The sequence below is a fragment of the Simochromis diagramma genome, unplaced genomic scaffold (assembly GCF_900408965.1).
Source record: "Simochromis diagramma unplaced genomic scaffold, fSimDia1.1 OVJJ01000494.1, whole genome shotgun sequence".
Lineage (NCBI taxonomy): Eukaryota > Metazoa > Chordata > Actinopteri > Cichliformes > Cichlidae > Simochromis > Simochromis diagramma.
Window position 1 is genome coordinate 840,682 of NW_024387311.1, and position 18,745 is coordinate 859,426.

Sequence of the window (18,745 nt, forward strand, 5' to 3'; positions counted from 1 at the left end):
TAAATTAAAATTACAACACATGTATTGTTCGAATCATAAATGTGAGATGAACTGAAAGACTCCTGTCTGACTTAAAATAATAATACTACTACTACTAACAATAATAATAATAATAATAATAATAATAATACATTAAAATGTGTACATTAAAATATTACATTTTAAAGTCCTCTAACAGACAAGAGCCTAATTATATAATTATATAATGTATGTATCACTTGCATACACCATCCAACTGTAGTGTAAAATAAATTTGTCGGAAAACGACAGAAAAATTAAAATACTGTTTCAATGCTTTAAGGCACATTTCCTCAGATAACACTGGAATAATATAATAACAGCGTGTGTCTCAACCACTGTCCAAAATCTGTCGTAAATAGCCTTTCGATAAATGAATGAATTAATAAATAAATAAACCCCAAATCCCGTTCCTTGCTTCAAACGTGGGAGGGATTACAAAATTTGCGTCATGACGTTGCTGGCGGGAGTCGTGACGTGACGTTTCCTTGTTTTCAACGCAGCGCGGGAGATTCAGGAGAAGAGGATCGAGTGTGTCCATCCAAGAAACGTGTAAGTTGATTTCTAACGAAATACTCTGTTCACAGCTCAGTGTAAAACTGCCTCCAGTGGTTTAGTGTCTGATGCCGTGAACACCGTGGAGTTTGTACGAGTGTGGTCGGCTATATTTAGCTCTATTGTTAGCGTTAGCTCAACTCTGCTGTTAGCTCTCCATGGGTTAATAAGGCAGCAGTGGCGGAGGAGCAGGTGTAGACTGTGTTACTTGATAGAAGAAGAGGTTTTCACGTGTTTTCTCCTCTCTTCAGTCTGGTGCTTTGTCAAAATGCCATGTGAAAGGAAGCCGATGCGCTACGGCCACTCTGAAGGACACACCGAGGTGTGCTTTGATGACACTGGGAGGTGAGTCCGAAAACAAAAAAGTGTCTCCCTTTGAGCACTGACTTTGACAGCTAATGTACAAGTAAAGCTGTGATCTGATTGCGTTTAAGACTCAGATTTTACCTATGATCGGCCCGCAGCCTGTGAAAGTATTGCTTTACAAACATGTCCTTTAAATTATTAGTGTAGCCCGCAGGTTAGTCAGACCAGGCAAGTACATATGAACTTGAGCGCATCAGTCTCACAGTGACATCAATGACAACACAAGTCCTTCAATGGGCTGAAACTGAGTAAAATGTGATTCATTTAAATTCTATGCCACATTAAACTGAAATCGTTCACAGTCCTGATTTTGGTTTCTGGTAGACTTAATAATTTAAACAGATCATTTCATCAATCTTATGCTGCACAAAGTTTCTGTAAACTAGCCTGATCAAATTGTCCACAGGTTCATTGTAACCTGCGGAAATGATGGAGATGTTCGGATCTGGGAGAGTCTGGATGATGATGATCCAAAGTTTATCACTGTCGGGGAGAAGGCTTACTCTCTGGCACTGAAGGTTGGATTTTCTCTGACTTTTCTACAGATGTCATCATTATTCGGTGACACTCTGCATCATACAAGTGATGTTTGGACCAATGTGTTCTCTGCTCCACAGAATGGCAAGCTGGTAACGGCGAGCTCCAACAACACCGTGCAGATCCACACATTTCCTGACGGTGATCCAGATGGCATCTTGACCCGCTTCACCACCAATGCCACACACGTCGCCTTCAACAGCATTGGCTCGAGAGTTGCAGCTGGGTCCAGGTACTTGATAGTTGGCTAGCTTGTGCTGAACTGAAATGATATAAATGAAAACAGGATAAAAGTAATACCTTAGATATTTGAAGGAGCATTAATTAAGGTTAAAAGATAACTAACTTTGCTGGCTCATTGCCAGATACAGATATGGGCTGGATGGTGTGTAAGGAATGAAAGGATGCCACATCATTAGTCCATTCATTCATTCCAGCTCAGATGGTACTTCGTAGTTTGTATGGCCCCTGCATATTACATGTAATAATAATGTATACTTTATTGACCCCCGTGGGGAAATTCCTCTCTACATTTAACCCACTGAGTGAATACTAAGTGAAGCAGTGGGCTGCCATTGGGCACCCGGGGAGCAGTGTGTAGGGACGGTACCTTGCTCAAGGGTACCTCAGGGTAGCCGTTCAGGGGAATCGAACCCCTGACCTTCCAATCATGGGGCCAACACTTTACCTATTGAGCTATCCCTGTCCCCAACCCGCCTTTTTTCTCTCTCATAATAATGTGTACTTTAATGTGTGCCTGACAATGTAGGGTCCTGCTCCTAATGAGACAATGATGGGGGAGGGGATCTTCTCCCTGATCTGGACCAGGGCATCACTGAGCTCTGGAGGGCAGTCAGTAATATCAGTTCCTTCGTGCTCCAGGAGCTGCCTGCTTACTATCGCTACATGAGGCATTTTCAGAGATGATTGAATCCCATGTTCCCTCATCAAAGGAACAATCCAGATCTTTTCCCCCAAATACTTTTCTACATGTGTTGTTTTGCCTTTGTAAGTAAGGGTGGAAGTAGAAGGAAATTCTCTATGAGATTTTTCTCTTGAGACAACCTTATTTGATCTTTCAGACAGTCCCTCATTTGTTAGTCTCGCCAGAAATGGCCGGGTTCTTCCAAATTAAACTTTGCAGTCAGATCTTTAAAAGACATGAGTGTGTTATCTTCATATAAATCACTTATTAATCTTATGCCTTTTTTGTGCCACTGTGGCCAATAAATTGCTTGTTTACCTATTTTTATTTTGGGGTTGTGCCGCAGGGGTGCATATTTTTGAAAGTATGGGGACAGACTGCAGCTCTTGTGAACCTCTTGCCACACCATTTTTGAAAACTTTAAAATAGGGTTATCTGCTCTGTTCCCTTTATTGTACGGTTTTTGAGCCAACACCTCAATGGGGGTAAATGGAAAGGCCAGTTCACGTTCCATTAGAACCCAGTCCAGGTCCGAATTTGTTGCTGCCCAGTGTGTACACAGCTTGGACATTTCAAATGAGATGAGGCCGCACATTGTTGAGCACTGGGAGGAATCCAGGATGCGCAGCAGTCATGGTTTTGTTGCCTAGCCTGTAGAGAATTGTGCATCCCTCCATGATCCACCACCAAATCAGTCATGCTGAATAATGTATAACTTTTCTCTACGGCTTCTCCAGACCTTTTCACACGTACCTGCTCTTGTCTGTTAATTCTGGTATTCAATGACTAATGTAAGTCAGGCTCCATGGTGAGTACAGAGTGAGCACAGGGCCCAGTCGGGGACCTAGGATCCTCAAGCCACCCTCATGAGGTCTGCTTCTGATTGTTTGGTCAGAAACTGTCCTGTCCAGCTCTCCTAGATTAACTGTCCCAGCACTGGAGTCTCCTTGAGACTGTGCTGGGAGACACAGCAAACATTCTGGCAATGGCATGTATTGATGTGCTGGAAGAGTTGGACTACCTGTGACCTCACACCTGACATGACCTGATGTCAGGTGCAAACCTTCAGAATTAATTGAGTTACAGCTGACCAGACACACTCATGTGTTGCTTCTGTGATATTTTCCACCAATGATGCTGAAAGATGAACAAATGTCACTTCTGCTTTGCTAAACCATGCACGTCCACTCTGCCTCAATTTCTCCCGTGGCACCTGGTGAGGCAGTCGTGCGTAACGGGATTGCCCCCCCCCAGGTGTGTGTGTGCGTGTTTATGGCTACAGCACAAGGTGATCCCATTAGGTTCATTATTGTTCCTTCAGTGCAGAATCAGCTCCACACAGCTGTGATGTTTCCAGCTCGCAGGCGGATTGGTTTCTGATTAGTCCAGATTGGAGATAAACGTGTGTTTGCTGCCAGAATTGATTTGCCCTAAACAGGTTTATGACAGTAATAAAAGCACAGAGCAAGGTGCCGTATTGATGCTGCTATTTTCACCCTGGTAATTTCAGTAGTGGGATTGATTGTTCAGATTCAGGCATCTGTGGCTGTTAGGGCAGATTCGGCATCTACCTTCTGGTAGACGGTGAAGGAAATCTGTGATGTTTTGCTCCTCTTGTTCATTGATTTGACAATTTGCACTTGTGTTAGGTCACAGCTGATGGACCCTTCCTCTCAACTATGCCGCTGCTCACTGGCAGGCAGTCGGTGACGTGTGAACACAGCTTACCTTTCTCCTTTTTCCACAGTGACTTCATGGTTAAGGTGGTGGAGGTGTCAGACAGCAGTCAACAGAAAACACTCAGGGGTCACGAGGCACCTGTCCTCAGCGTCACCTTTGACCCCAAAGATGACTTCTTGGTGAGTGAACCTTGTGTCTGAAAGCAGAAATTCAACACAGAGGCTGAAGTGAGTATTTGTGTTGAGTTACAAATGGGACAATATCTTCATTTCATTGCAACTTAATATGAACCCACGCCCCATTGTTCCTCATCATATTACTGTGGTTGCTTCCATTTAGAGTTTTCATTTAAATGTATAAATACAAAAGAGAACCACACAGTTTTTAAAAAAAAAAAAAAAAAAAAAGGAGAGAAGAGAAGAGAATTTATAACCTGAGGACACCTGTCGTACATCACATCACTGTCGCCTTTGTCTTTCAGGCCTCTGCTAGCTGTGATGGCTCTGTGGTGGTGTGGAATATTGAGGAGCAGGTACATCAGCATTTCAGCACTTTTCAATTAGAAAAATGCACATAACTCTGATTTTCTACATGATTTTTATCTTCTTTCTCAGACTCAGGTGATCAGTTGGCCTCTGCTGCAGAAGTCAAATGACGTCACTAACGCCAAGTCTCTGTGTCGTTTGGCCTGGCAGCCCGGGATGGGAAAGGTTGGTGACACGTCTCTTTGCTGCCTTGAATGAGAGCGACAAAGACATCAGTCCTAAAATAACAAAACATTTGCATTTGTCAGTTTTTAGCTGTTCCTGTTGAAACCAAGGTACACCTGTACGAGCGAGGCTCCTGGGACCACGTGAGCACTCTGTCCGATGATCTGCTCGCACAGGTGAGGTCCAGTATTGTCGACGTGGTGCACATTGTACACCTGACTATCAGTATAAGCAGTATTTGTTGTAACTGTGTACATGGCCTCACAATCCTCTCTAGGACATCAATATGCTGATCTATTTGTATGCTAATGCTAAGTAGTACAGCAATATTTAGCACTGCTTTTGGCATCATGACCAAAGACTGTATGTTAAAGAAGGAAGCAGCATCTGGGACATCACATTTTTGGTTGGACTGGGATGTTTCTTCTATATCAAAAATGAATACATTTAGTTTGAAGGGTGGACTGTTAAGTTATCAGCTAGCACTACCAAGCTTGAGATGCAAGTTAAATTCGTACACTGCAGGGTGAAACACGCAGACATGCATTACTTATTTAATGTTGAGGACCAGGCTAATAAAATAGTAGAACTGGACTTGCCACCTGGATGGCCTTTACTACACAGCAGGATAATTGCAAAAGGCACAGACAGTGCAAACACAGGTTTTAAAATAAAGTTCTGGGTTTAGAAAGAAAGTATTCACTACAGAAATACAAAGTAAAATTTTAATGGTCTGTTTGATACATTGGGAGAATCACTGTGTGAAACCACTCTGTGATTAGATAAGATAAAAGGCTAGATACGATTATTTTTTTGAAGAAGGTTTAGCTTGAGACTGCTTAAGTACTATATGGACAAAGTACTAACTGTGTATAGGTGCAGCTCAGCCATTGAAGTCCACACCATGAAGCTCTCACCACAGGAGGAGGTTTGAACTCTGCAGTTACTGAGTCAGCAGAGCGCTGGAGGCTTTTACACCCTGTGCACCTCAGCACTTGGTGACCCCGCTCTGTAACTTGACATGTTCCTAAACCCTTCCATCATTTACAATAGATCCTGAAATATCTGGGAGGGAAGAAGTTTAATTAACTGCATTGTTGCCATGATGGCTTCCTGTTGCAGCACCTCACCCTTTAGCAGGACTCACTTCTATTTACTCTTCAAAACTTTGTGAAAGGAGTCTGATACGAGTTTATGAGTCACTTCTTCCCCTTGTATGAATTTTTAATTGATTAATTCTAGGTTTATGAGAACATATCAGTTCGTTGGAAGATGCAATTACAAATGAAGAGATATTTTTGAGTACAATGTTCTTTTATGTTTTAAATAACCTTAAAAAAAAATACTGACTATACCTTTTAGCAGGTGTGGCCGGGTACTTTTGTTCCTAGTGTATATATATTATTCACTTCTTAGTCTGACCTTAAAGAAGAATCGAATGGTAGTTTTATTTCATTAAAGGTTTATTTAATTTATTTTAAAACCCTTTGTGGGAGTTTTTACTGTTTGTTTGTTTGTTTGTTTGTTTTATTATTAAAACCAGTGAGTGAGTTATTTAGATATTAAATAGCCGAAACAACTCAATCATTATTTTTCTTTTTTCTTAAATTTGATTTCCCCTCCTTAATTTTTGCAGCCCATTAACGTGGTGTCTTGGTCTCCTTGCGAGCGTTTCCTGGCAGCTGGCTGCGTGGGGGGTTTACTTACAGTGTGGGACGTGAACAGCAAGCTGTGTGTGGAAAGGTAGGAAACAAAGCTGTGCAGACGCTGAGTGAATTTAAAAGCATATATATGACGGGTAAAGGGTAAACCAGTTTAGGGGACTGATGCTGATGAAATTGTTTACCTTGGTTCCCAGTGCTTGAGGGCTAAAGATAACCGAGACTTAAAGGCTGGTGTCATCATTAAAGGAATAGTTTATTATGTGTTTTCCCCCTCCCCCAGTATTTGTATTAAACAAATCGTGTGTTCTTTCTTGGGCTTGTCTCTTTATATAGTTTGTGCACAGATGATGTCAATCTTCTTGTAGTCTCTGCCAAAAGCAACATTGAACAGTAGATGTTGCTCATCACTAAAGTTTAAGCTTTCTGCTCTCTGCTGTAGGCAGAAACACGAGAAAGGCTTCACAGTGTGCAGTTTGGCCTGGCATCCATCAGGCAGCCATATTGCCTACACGGACACTGAGGGCTGCCTGGGCCTGCTGGACGGACTCGGCACCTCCACAGCTGATAACAATACGACCAAGGTACTGCTCAAGTAACCTTTTTTTGTACCCCCTCTGTACATCCCTGTACCATGAAGTAAGATTTTGAGACTCATCCAGCTCTGCAGGTTATCTTTCTTCATTAGATTAGCTGGGATAGATCTCTGCCGTAATAAAAGGAAATCTAACTACAGACAAGTCACTCGTAAAACATAAATTTACAGGTCAAACCTTTAAAATCAGGAAGTTATCGCAACTTTTTTTTTTAATGCCTTTTTTTTTTTTTTTTAAATCTTTCTTTGTTGTCCCGTTTGGATCTTTAGCCATCAGAATTGTTGTCTTACGGCCAAGAAAGATGCCAAGCAGATTTATTTTACCAAGTGGATCATCATGGCCTTGCCATATTGGTCCATTTGATTGACCTTTATTATAATTATGTATTTATTTTATTTTATTTTCGGTTGCTACAAACGGGACAGACATGACTGGGGGATAGGACAGGGAGAAAGAATGAAAGAAAGAGAGGGAGAGAAAGAAAAACAGAGGGGAGAAGAGACTGTGAGAAAGGGGGGAAGAAAGAAAGAAAAACAAACAAAACACCTGGATCACCTGTGTGGAGAAAAAAAAACAGAAGAGAAAACAAACAAAAAAGAGCAACATAATAAATACAGCACCATCACAATAAACTAGCTAGCAGTAGATAACAGTAGATACTAAATAAACGCTATTGTGCAGCACGCAAGATAGACAGCGCACAATGTGCTTTGAGGCAGCAGCCAAGAAAGGTGTAGTCCGCGTCTGTGAACACCCGAGTATACACCTGTGTGCACACCTGTGTGGATCAGCATGCTTGTATTCCAAAGGTTTCTCCATGTGGCGATCTGCTAGGGAGTGTGGGGAGCCATAGCCCCGTCCCCCAGGGCATGAAGCAGGTATGGAGGAGATCCAGGCCCCAGACATCCAGAGGCCCCAGAGTTTTTTAATGCCTTTTAGTGTTATTGCATATTCTTTGTTCAGGAACAACAGAGTCCATAGATTGTTAAGTTACCGGATTGCATTTATAACCAGTTGAGCGTTGTTTGCGGTTAGTTCATAACACAACTGTAAACACGCCCAGCTTCAAAGTCTCCCTTTTTTTCTTTTGTTCAGTTAAATTCAAGCTGCTTAAATCTGTCATGGACATTCAGCAGGTTGCTGCAAAAAATCCTGCAAAAGACTATGATGACCTGTTTGATGATGACGATGACAGACTGATGGATGAAGGACTGAGTGACACAAAGTCTCCAGCTAAGAAAGCCGTTGGCTGGGACGATGATGATGACGATTTCCTGGTGCCTGCGACTGGGCGGGTGAAGAACAGAGGAGCGTTCCTGGACGACGAGAACTCACTAGGTGGGTGAAGATGGGGTCATTGAGGGGGCGAATACAGATGGAAGATAAAAGCGAGGTGCTCTGGCCATCACAAACTCCTGCTGTACCTAACTATTATTTTCATCATTGATTGATCTTGCAGTTATGTTCTCGAGCAATAGTTTGGTCCTTAAAATGTCAGAAATAATTGAAAGTGTATTACAAAACACAGGAAACGCAACGTTCAAAGATCGAGATTAGGAAATTAGAAATTCTTGCGAAGGGAAGGCTAAAAGTTTTTCTGTGTGCAGAAAAAAACAGATTCGACTTTGTGAAAGAAGCAAAAAAAATCTTAACTAAAGAGCTCAATTGCAAAAGTTCAACATCAAAACAAGTGTTTAGAGTTTTTATTTGACTTTTGATCAGAAAGTCTGTAGCATGAACTTGGATTTCAGGCTCAAGAGGCACGGTTACAACTGTTTGCATGAATTTCCACCACCTGCAGTCAATGTTTAACCTGTTAATTATCGTTATGTTTGTCATCATTATAAGCAAAGCAAATGTTTCCTAAAGTCAGCACTATCTAGTGGAGAAGGCAGTGAAGTTTGTCTTTGTGCAGGTTAGCCTATTGCTGTCTTTAACTGGTAATGTTAATCTATGGGGGAAAAAAATAATTAGGTGATTAAAGTTACAAGGTGTTCAGATTTTAGATGAAGTGAAACTGTGATCATCGCAGCATGTCTCAGCATACATCGCACATGAATGGAGACATCACCTGAAATTACTCCATTTATTTTTTTGTTTTTTTCATTCAGACACAGGATCACTGAAGCTTGGTCAGGACAAATTGGGGGACGACGACAATGACGCAGGCAGTTCTGTGGCGCCTGCAGCAGCCCCAGTGGTGCCCCTACGTCCTGTCTACGAGGGGCCCGTGCCAACTCCTCCCCAGAAAGCCTTCCAGCCGGGCTCCACCCCTGCACATCTCACACACCGCTTCATGGTAGGACACACTGAGAGTCATTACACTGTAAATATGAGTTGCTCGCATGTCATAACAGCAAACTGTGCCTCAGATGTGGAACTCCGTGGGTATAGTGCGAGGCTACAACGACGAGCAGGACAACGCCATCGATGTGGAGTTTCACGACACGGCCGTGCACCACGCCATGCACCTCACCAACTCACTGGGTCACACCGTGGCTGATCTCTCCCAGGAGGCCGTGCTGCTGGCCTGCCCCAGCACAGAAGAGCTCGCTAGGTAAAACTTCCACCTGACCTGCTTCTGGGGATTTATTTATTTATTTCTCCCCTTTCAGTATTTTCCCCCTCTCTCTCTCCAGTAAGCTGCAGTGCCTTCACTTCTCCTCGTGGGACACCAATAAGGAGTGGATGGTCGACCTTCCTAAAGGGGAGGACGTGAGGGCGCTTTGTCTGGGTCAAGGCTGGGCAGCAGTCGCCACCAGCACGCTGATGATCAGGCTCTTCTCCATCGGAGGAGTACAGAGAGAATTGTTCAGCCTGCCAGGGCCTGTGGTCTGCATGGCAGGACATGGAGAGCAGCTGCTCGTCGTCTACCATCGGGGTTAGACACACACACTCTTCTGTGATAATCAGCACATTGCATGTGCTTGTATGGTTCAAAAATAAAATTAGGAATTATTTATTTATTCTTAGCTTTGTGATGTAACTGTCGGTGTGTCATTGTTGCATGTCAGTTCCGTTCATTCAGTTTACTTTCCACCACATGGAGTCACCACAGAGTGTAAATGTAAAATGTGCAACACAAGAGATGAGAGTAAAGGCAACCCCCCACTCTTAAGCTGTGATCTGGAAATTTCCACTCTCTCCAAATATAAGTACTGCAGTTTGCAGTGTTATCTTCCAGCTCTTTACATGTGTCTCGTTTTCCACCACCAGCTACAGGTTTCGATGGAGAACAGGCTCTGGGTGTCCAGCTGCTGCAGTTAAGTCGAAAGAGGAGGCAACTCATCAGTGGCGAACCCCTCCCCCTCTCTCAAAAATCGTACTTGTCTTGGCTCGGCTTCACAGCCGAGGGTCAGTATGTCAAGATATTATAATGTGAAAGAATCTCATGGGAAGCATCATTACTTTGCTGCTGGTGATAATTTGGAACAACCTGTCCTGGAATACATCTCGTGGTCTTTCAGGTACCCCGTGCTATGTGGATTCAGACGGCGTGGTGCGAATGCTGAACCGCTCCCTGGGCAACACATGGACTCCAGTGTGCAACACCAGGGAGACCTGCAAGAGCAAATCAGATCACTACTGGGTGGTTGGAGTGCACGAGAACCCTCAGCAGCTCAGGTGAGCTTTCATCTGCATCACAGCTCATTGATTTAGCAGTTTGAACGGGAAATAAAAAGTGACTGAGTGGTGACTGACTAAACTAATGCATTCAGTGCATATGAGCCGATACTCGATGCTGGTTAATTATTGCTTCTTAGAGGCTGACATTCCTTCTGTCCTCGTCCTGTTAGGTGTATTCCATGTAAAGGCTCCAGGTATCCTCCCACCCTGCCCAGACCGGCCGTGGCCATCCTACCCTTCAAGCTGCCCCTGTGTCAGACCACAACAGAGAAGGGGCAGATGGAGGTAAATAAACACAAGAATGAGCACCTGGACAATGGGTTATCGAAATAATCCAGTCCTCAGATCTTTTCAGGTGGCTCAGTGGTGTCATGGATCCAGTAACAGCTGAACCTATCCTCCGCTGTTATTCAGGAGCAGTTCTGGCGTTCAGTCCTTTTCCACGACCACTACAGCTTCCTGTCCTCCAGCGGCTACGAAATAGATGAAGACGCTCAGAATCAGTCCCAGAAGGAGCAGCAGGAGCTGCTCATGAAGATGTTTGCAGTAAGTGTGAACGCTGCAAACACTTGGTGATCGAGACACTCCCAAAGTACAGATTTGTTTAGAGTTGTTGTTTTCTTACAGTTGTCCTGCAAACTGGAGCGAGAGTTTCGCTGTGTGGAGCTGGCAGAGATGATGACCCAGAATGTGGTGACTCTGGCCATACGATACGCATCCCGATCCAGACGCATGGCCCTCGCACAGCGGCTCAGTGAGATTGCTCTGGAGAAATCCAACCAGATGCAGGAAGAAGAGCAGGAAGAGGAGCCTGAATACTCCAGCACGAGACGGAGCTCTGGGTAATGTCAAAAAGCATGCATCACTTTCACTGTTTGTGTAAATTAATCTGGACTGTCTGGCTTTGGCCAAAATAACAAACCTCACCCTTTATGGGTGACTACCCTATAGCAGTGTCAGACGACTTCACGTCACCGCTGAGCGCAGCATAGATACCACACAACGAGTGTGTCATTTCAATAAAATTATCTTTATCAAAGCAGGTCAGCTGATACATGTTCTTCAACAAGATGGTTACTTGGTTAAAAAAGCAATTCACCACTACAACAGTCGCCTCAAGGCGCTTTATATTGTACAGTAGATCGTACATAATTGATACAGAGGAAAAACCCAACAATCATATGACCCCTCATGAGCAAGCACTTTGTACGACAGTGGGAAGGAAAAACTCCCTTTTAGCAGGAAGAAACCTCCGGCAGAACCAGGCTCAGGGAGGGGCGGGGCCATCTGCTGCGACCGGTTGGGGTGAGAGAAGGAAAAAAAGCAGAGCTCTTTTATGATGTGAAACCTTAAACACTTTTTTAAAATAGGTTATTTATATGTTATTTTTATATGGATGAAGGAAGAACAAATATCAACCATGTAACATTTATTGCAGCATTTTAAGTGTAAAACCTTCATCAGTCTCCTCCAATTTATTTTATAGTTTACAAACAGATTAAAAATAGCAGTATTCGCTCTCTTTTTGCACAGGTATGGCCACACCGACGTCATAGCGGGAGGACGTTACAGCAGAAGACAGAATCAGCAGGAGGAGCAAGAGGATGAGGAGGAAAGAGGACAAGAGCTCATGGAGGAAGAGGACAGACAGGAGATGGAGCCGGAAGAAGCGACAGAAACAAAAAAACGTCAGTTCCACCTCTTACTTTGCACAAGTTGCCAGTGCTGCTGCTAACATGCTAACACGCCTCCTCCATGTCTGTCAGGTGTGAACCCGTTTGCTAAAGAAGCCGGCTCACCCATCAATCCGTCTCCGACACCAAGTGAGTAAACGCATATCTGTCAGTCAGCTTAGATCTTCAGTATTATGGTGAGTCACTTTAGCGTGATGCAGGACAAATAACCTAAATAACCCAATGGCCATGTACTGTCCTCCTCATGTTGTACACTTGTGGTGTCTCTGTCAGTGGAGTTTTAGCTGGGTTTGATTTCATTTCAATTCTTTGTCAGTTGTTGGAAGGTTTTCAGAGTAAGATTAAAGTGGGACAGCCGCTCCCATCACCCAAGCCCATTTTAATATTCAAATATGAAACAAGACCTGTTATTAGGTGTTGAATGAAGAATTTGGTCAGCCAGTTTTATCTGAATCACTTCCCAATGTGTCTCTTGTTTTTCAGTTGGTAAAATGGGACGTGCAAATCCTTTTAAGGTAAGAACTGTGACTTCTTAGATTTTAATTTAGTCAAAATCAAGGATGTGGTCTCATTATAGCCCTTTTCCAATATTACCTATGCGACTCTGTACCAGGTGCTTTTTTTTTACAACATGCTTGGCCGGGGTTCCAGGCGATCTGATGAGGTCTTATGAGACTGCCAACTCCTTTGTTGTGGCATTTGTGGTGCACACAGATGATGTCACAGGACGTTCGGCCGTGTTGCTATAGCGACCCCACACACATTAGGTAGCACTCGATTGTAATAGAAAACAAGTCCACTCGCTCAAGCCAATCAGAGTAGGTACTAATGGAAAAAGGCTTTTAGTCATTTTTTGATGTTTAGCCATTAATAAAAGACAAAGGACTCTTTTGGTTTTGAATATGAATAAAGACTGTAAGAGGTTTAAAGAGAGAGAAGTGGTTCTTAAGAAGGTTTAGCTTATTCCTCAGATATCACTTTCATCTCTCCTGTCTGTCTGTGGAGCTGCTTTTAAATGCACCGTGTGGAGTCTGAACAGCAGCCTCTGTTGGCCAGCAGGAGCTGACTCGGGTTGCAAAAAGATCTGTACACAACTCTGTAAGAAAGCTACCCCATTGCACACTGACTTCTCTTTCCTTCTCTTTTTAGTGAGATAAACACTAAGGCAGGGTTTAAGTATTGGCTAGCCTTCAAGACTCAGTTAAGTACAGTATAAAAACTAAAACGATGGGTGAAATCACTTTCCTGCCTCCATCTTTTATATACAGGCTTTCTTCTTAATAAAGTACCTGGTAAGCCACCGGGTGTGGCTCAGTCACCTTGGAGTCAGTGGCAAAGAAGAAGAAGAAACGCACTGTTTTTGTTGTTTCTGTTTTTTATGTGATTTGTTGATTATAAGGAACATATACAATATCTTTAAGATATTTCTTTAAATTTTGTTATTGCTTTGGTGTGTTCAGGTTCCTGGTTCGGGGAAAATGTCAGCTTCATCCGGTCAGCCGCGAGTAACAAACATCCTGGACAACATGACGTCCAGCAAGAAGTCAGCTCAGCTCAGCAGCTCTGGGGGGAAACCCAGCAAAAGTCCCATCCTCAAACCTCTGGCCCCCAAGCCAAAAACCAAGGTACCGTTTCAGAAATTAAAGCTGTAGCATGTCTCCACATAGCTGTGCCGAGGTCTCAAAATGATAGTACCTGGAAAAGATAATGCATCTTTCAAAACAATAAAATGTCCTTTTTTTCCTGTGAAGACTCAGTCTACTCTGCTGCAGATGGCTGCCACAAAGACAGCTAATAAGAAGGTTCAGGAGAATACAGAGCCAGCTGCAAATCTGCAGAAACGACCAGACACCCCGCCTCCAGGACCACCTGCAGATAACTCTGAAAACAAGAGGTAAAAGATTTCAAAGAAAGAAACGGTTAGACCCTTCGAACACTGGGATGTTCAAAAACAGATTCTACATGTAGAGCGTTTTTAAACAGGGCAGCATTTCTCGTTTTCTCTGTGCATTTAGGCCAAAGACAGGCTTCCAGCTTTGGTTGGAGGAGAACAGGAAAAGTATCCTAGCCGACAACCCTGACCTGGAAGAGACCGACGTCATCAAGGAGGCTATGGGACGCTTCAGGACGCTGTCGGCGGAGGAGAGACTGGTATAACACATCGAGGGTTTTAGAGAGGAGGGGGGTTGCTAAAACAGTGATGTCAAAAATTTCGAAAGCTGTCCAGTGATTGGAGTCTTTGGCAGGTTGATCCTCAACCCCCGGAGCCCCCGTTGACACCCTTGTCTATAATTTCAGTAACCCAACTGAAATTGTAAATGCAGAGAATCCCATTTTCAGCCCTCCACTTGTAAGGATTCTTTAAAGTTTTATGTGGGTGTGCACAATTTGCAGTTTTCATAAGCTGACTTCAGCTTTTGGCCATATTTCTAGTCCAAGCTGATTCCCATTCAGAAATCAAAGATGGTCACGTGTTCAGCAAATTAGAATTTAGTGTTACTCATAATTTAACCATCTAAATTCTTTTAGCTTTAGTCTAGTTTCAGTTGAGAAAATATCATAAAATTATAGTAAACTCGATCTGAAATTGGTTCAGGTGAATAACATATAAAATGTAAGAGTGTGTTGTGCTGATAGCTGCTCCACACTGTTTACAAAGTGTCTTATTTTCTTTCACATCAAATGAGAAATGTATCCATACGTGTACTCTTCTCTTCCTCCCAAGCACTGAAATGTTTTTCGCATTTTAATGAGAAGCTGAGAACATGGGAGCTAGTTGTACCGCTTCCCAGCAACAGATCATCTGAAAACTCACCCATCACTAGTCTAACCAGCATAACTGCTTCGAATAGTCTCATCAGTACCGCTTGAGCTGTCCAACCTGCTGAAGCTTTTTATTTTTAAAAATGACTGCAGGTCTACAGATTTGAATAAAATAGATAAGTAGATTCCTAAATATAAAGAAATGTATTCAAAAGTTTAAAATCACTCGATTAAGTTGTACTGTCATTAGAGTCCTGCAGGGTCACATTAACAAAAAAAAAAAAGAAATCCAGGGCTTGGTTTTAACCACTTTTCTCTGAAATGCTGTGTCTCAGCTGTGGTCAGTCAATAGGTGAGTGAATGAGGGTGGTTGTGCCACTAATGACACGCCTCGTCCTTTCATCCAGCCGAGTGCTTCTGTGGTACACTGGCCCTGACCCTGCATACATCAAGACTCTCAGCAGAAAGCTGGATGACGAGGAAGTGGGGGTGAGGGGATGCCTGTTGCCTGGGAGCCCAGTCAAGTGTGTTTGGGCACTGAGGGCGCAAAGCATTGATGCATGAGAGACGATCGGCTGGTCAATCAGCAGGAGCATAATTCTGATCCGAATTTTCAGCTGTTCTGAAAGATGAATCCAGAGTGTCTGCTGCACACCCATGATGCACATTCCAGTTTCCACCACATTCAAAAGGTGCTCTGTTAGATTGAGGCCATGCAAGATCATTAGAGTCATTGCCATGTTCAAGAAACCAGGTTAATATGATCTGAGCTTTGCGACATGATAAGTTATGTTGCCAGATGTAGTCATCAGAAAATGATGTAGTCATATTAGAAAAACACTGTGGTTATAAAGGGATGGACATGGCCAGCCACAATGCTCGTGTAGGCTGTGGAGTTTAAATGATTCTCAGTTAATACAAAGCGACCCCCAGAGTGTGCCAAGAAAATATTCCTACAGCGGAACACCACGATTGTAACCAGTCTAAACTGTGTAAATACTGGGTGGGTTATATCCACACTCTCTTGTTCTTCCTGTCAAATTTTGACCCTAGCATGCAGCAGAAATTGAGACTCATTCAGACCAGGCAGTGTTTTTCCAATCCACCAGTCCTCTTTTGGCAGGCATGTGTGAAATTGCACACTTTCTTGTTCTTAGCTGAATATTGTTGGATATTTTCTGTTTTTCACACCATTCTCTTTGAACGCTAGAGATGGTTGTTCAGGAAAACTGCAGATCAGCAGTTTCTGAAGTACTTGGGCCAGCCCGTTTGACACCAACAAACACAGCTGCAACAGTTTGAAAAGATGAGACTAACTGTAGAAAACTTAAAAAAAAACCCAAAAAACGCAATATCTTTGTTTCTTGTTTCTACCTCATTGATACTTAAGGGGGGGGGGGTTGTTTTGGTTTTTCATCTCTCCTGTCTGTCTGTGGAGCTGCTTTTAAATGCACCGTGTTTTTGTTTTTTTTGCTGAGAAGCAACACCTACCGTTCAGGAGAAGACTGAAAGCATATCCGGCACAAGTGAGCACTAGTATAGACTGGTAGCTGTAGTGACATCACAGTTGGCACCTGACACAAAAGATGCAGTGACCATAAAGAAACCATTAAGCTCACAGTGTCAACAGTGAGCAAAACTAGCTAACAGTAGCTTAGAAAAGTCCACTTACCACAAATGTCAAAAAACAACCGGCTCCCAACACAACACAGACTGTAGCTGTGGGTTAACATGATATTTTGTTTGCAACAGGGTTAGCGAGCCCCAAAGCTAAAGTTAGCGGGCTAGCCGCTGACCACATTAGTTAGCGTTTGACCGTATTAGCTAAAATGAGTCAGACAACAAAAAGAAATATTGACCAGTGCCAGAGGAAAATATGGTCAGCATGAACAAGACATTTCATACCTGCCAGTTATTTTATTTAAACATTCACATTTTTTAAAAAAAAATGAAATTTTCTTTCAAGTTTGAACCAAAGGAGTTGATATGATTTTTATTAGCTTGTATAAGTGCATTTCAGCTGTATGTTTACAGAAAAAGAACCTAGGTGATGGCCCTGCAGGCTTAACTTTAGCCTAAAACGGCTCGACCATTGTGTGTGTCTGTGTGTGTGCGAGTGTGTGTTGATAAAATTATTCAGTCCATATTCAATAAAGCAGCAGCTGATTAGTGATATGTCAAAGCTTGTACCATCTACCAGCTCTGTAATGGTGCCATTTGTGTATGTGTTTGCTTGTGTGAATATACATGGGTTAATGACAGTGTTTCATTAAGCACTGGAGGTGTAGAGTGTGTGTGTGTGTGCGTGTGTGTGTTGCTGGCACTGCACACACCAGGCCTGATGATTCATCCTGGCTCCATTACGTCCAGAAAAGCGCTTCCTTTTGTGTCGGCTTAGAGAAAAGGAGGGGGCTCGAGGAGGGAAAGAGCCAGCAGGCCAAAGAGATGCATGCTGTCAATAGTGATTATACGTGACAGGATGCAATTTCAAACTGCACGCCCGAGTACCCATGTGTGCGTTTCGTCATCATCACGTAGGTGGTTTGGAGCCTGTATAGAGACAACAATACAATTTTTTGTTTTTGTAATGTGCAGTAATTAACGTGTGCGGTCCTTGTCTATTTTATCCCCCCCCCCCTTTTAGTCATGGACAGAAAGAGCTAAAGGCCAGAGCGGAGACGCAGCAGATCTGAAGAAGAGGAAAAGAGCAGAAGGAGGAGAAGGCTTGGAAAATGAAAATGAAAAGGCCGAAGCTGATGAAAGTAGTGCCAAGAAGAAGAAGTCTTTGGATCCCTCTTCCAAGCTTTCAGTGTTTGCGTTTAACCAAAATTAAACCTCCAGTGGACGGAGATCACATGTATATCAACAACTGCCCTCAGTGTTGGAGACGGATGAGTGATGTTCAGTAAAAATGTACGCTTGGTTCTTTTTTTTTTTTTTTTTTTTCTTTGTTTGTTTGTTTTTTACACTTACTGTATTTTAACAATTTAATAAATGTAAATGTTTGTTAGTTCACATGTTAGTCTGTGATTTCATTTTGTACAGCTTATTAATCAATTCAAATATCAAAAGAGGATTTCTAAGTTTGAGGGCCTACCTTACCTCTGCGTTTGAATATACTGACTTTAGCTCTCTGTGAAGGTGCTCGGCGGTATCCCTTTTGTGACATAACCAGCAACAACCCTGTTAATTTCTTGCTGAGTGACAGCTTAGGCAAACTATTGCTACATTTAAAACTTCCCTAAGCATTGGGGGTTTATGATGAAATCTAAAGTGGCGTTCTTCTGGGTTTTGTTTTTGTTTGTTTTTTTGCTTTTTCCATGAAGACATAATGAAAATACTTTCAAGATACAGAGGCTGTACTCTATGCCAGCTTACTAACATGTGGTAATTCTAATTAAACAAAATGACTCCTAATTTGAAATGACTAAAAGAAAAGACTGTACTTAAAAGATGGATGTGGCTTTAGAGTCTCAGAAGTGCTGTGGATGTGCACAAAGGCTTCTCTTTGTCGAAGTCAGAGAAATGGTCTTTGGCTCCCTAGCTCTGTGAGCTCAGGAAACGTTTGGGTTCAGTGTTTTAGTTCATTTTGAAAACTTTTGTCAATATTAGA

The 18,745-nt window shown here is 42.8% G+C and overlaps 1 protein-coding gene across 2 annotated transcripts; it reads left to right on the top strand.

Annotated features, from left to right (window-relative positions):
• Window positions 1-462: 462 nt before the first annotated feature.
• On the top strand, window positions 463-18,038 carry wdhd1 (WD repeat and HMG-box DNA binding protein 1). Of its 2 annotated transcripts, none has more exons than XM_040005021.1 (26): window positions 463-570; window positions 825-918; window positions 1,346-1,457; window positions 1,557-1,708; window positions 4,149-4,260; window positions 4,563-4,613; window positions 4,696-4,791; window positions 4,875-4,967; window positions 6,428-6,534; window positions 6,895-7,036; window positions 8,182-8,386; window positions 9,160-9,347; window positions 9,421-9,605; window positions 9,688-9,929; window positions 10,265-10,402; window positions 10,516-10,672; window positions 10,846-10,960; window positions 11,090-11,221; window positions 11,303-11,517; window positions 12,209-12,363; window positions 12,442-12,498; window positions 12,853-12,884; window positions 13,830-13,994; window positions 14,121-14,263; window positions 14,385-14,520; window positions 17,777-18,038. In XM_040005021.1, the coding sequence occupies exons 2-26, from the start codon at window positions 842-844 to the stop codon at window positions 17,963-17,965; spliced, it is 3,396 nt and encodes a 1,131-aa protein (XP_039860955.1). In that variant the 5' UTR covers window positions 463-570; window positions 825-841; the 3' UTR covers window positions 17,966-18,038. The 2 variants fall into 2 exon arrangements, with proteins under 2 accessions (XP_039860955.1, XP_039860956.1); XM_040005022.1 differs by having other exon boundaries at window positions 8,185-8,386.
• Window positions 18,039-18,745: the final 707 nt, after the last annotated feature.

Bases quoted from the DNA above. Each gene is read 5' to 3' on its own strand.
- wdhd1 (XM_040005021.1), top strand. From the start codon at position 842: ATGCCATGTGAAAGGAAGCCGATGCGCTACGGCCACTCTGAAGGACAC. The intron at 919-1,345 runs GTGAGTCCGAAA...AATTGTCCACAG, and splicing joins TGCTTTGATGACACTGGGAG to GTTCATTGTAACCTGCGGAA. The intron at 14,264-14,384 runs GTAAAAGATTTC...CTGTGCATTTAG, and splicing joins GATAACTCTGAAAACAAGAG to GCCAAAGACAGGCTTCCAGC.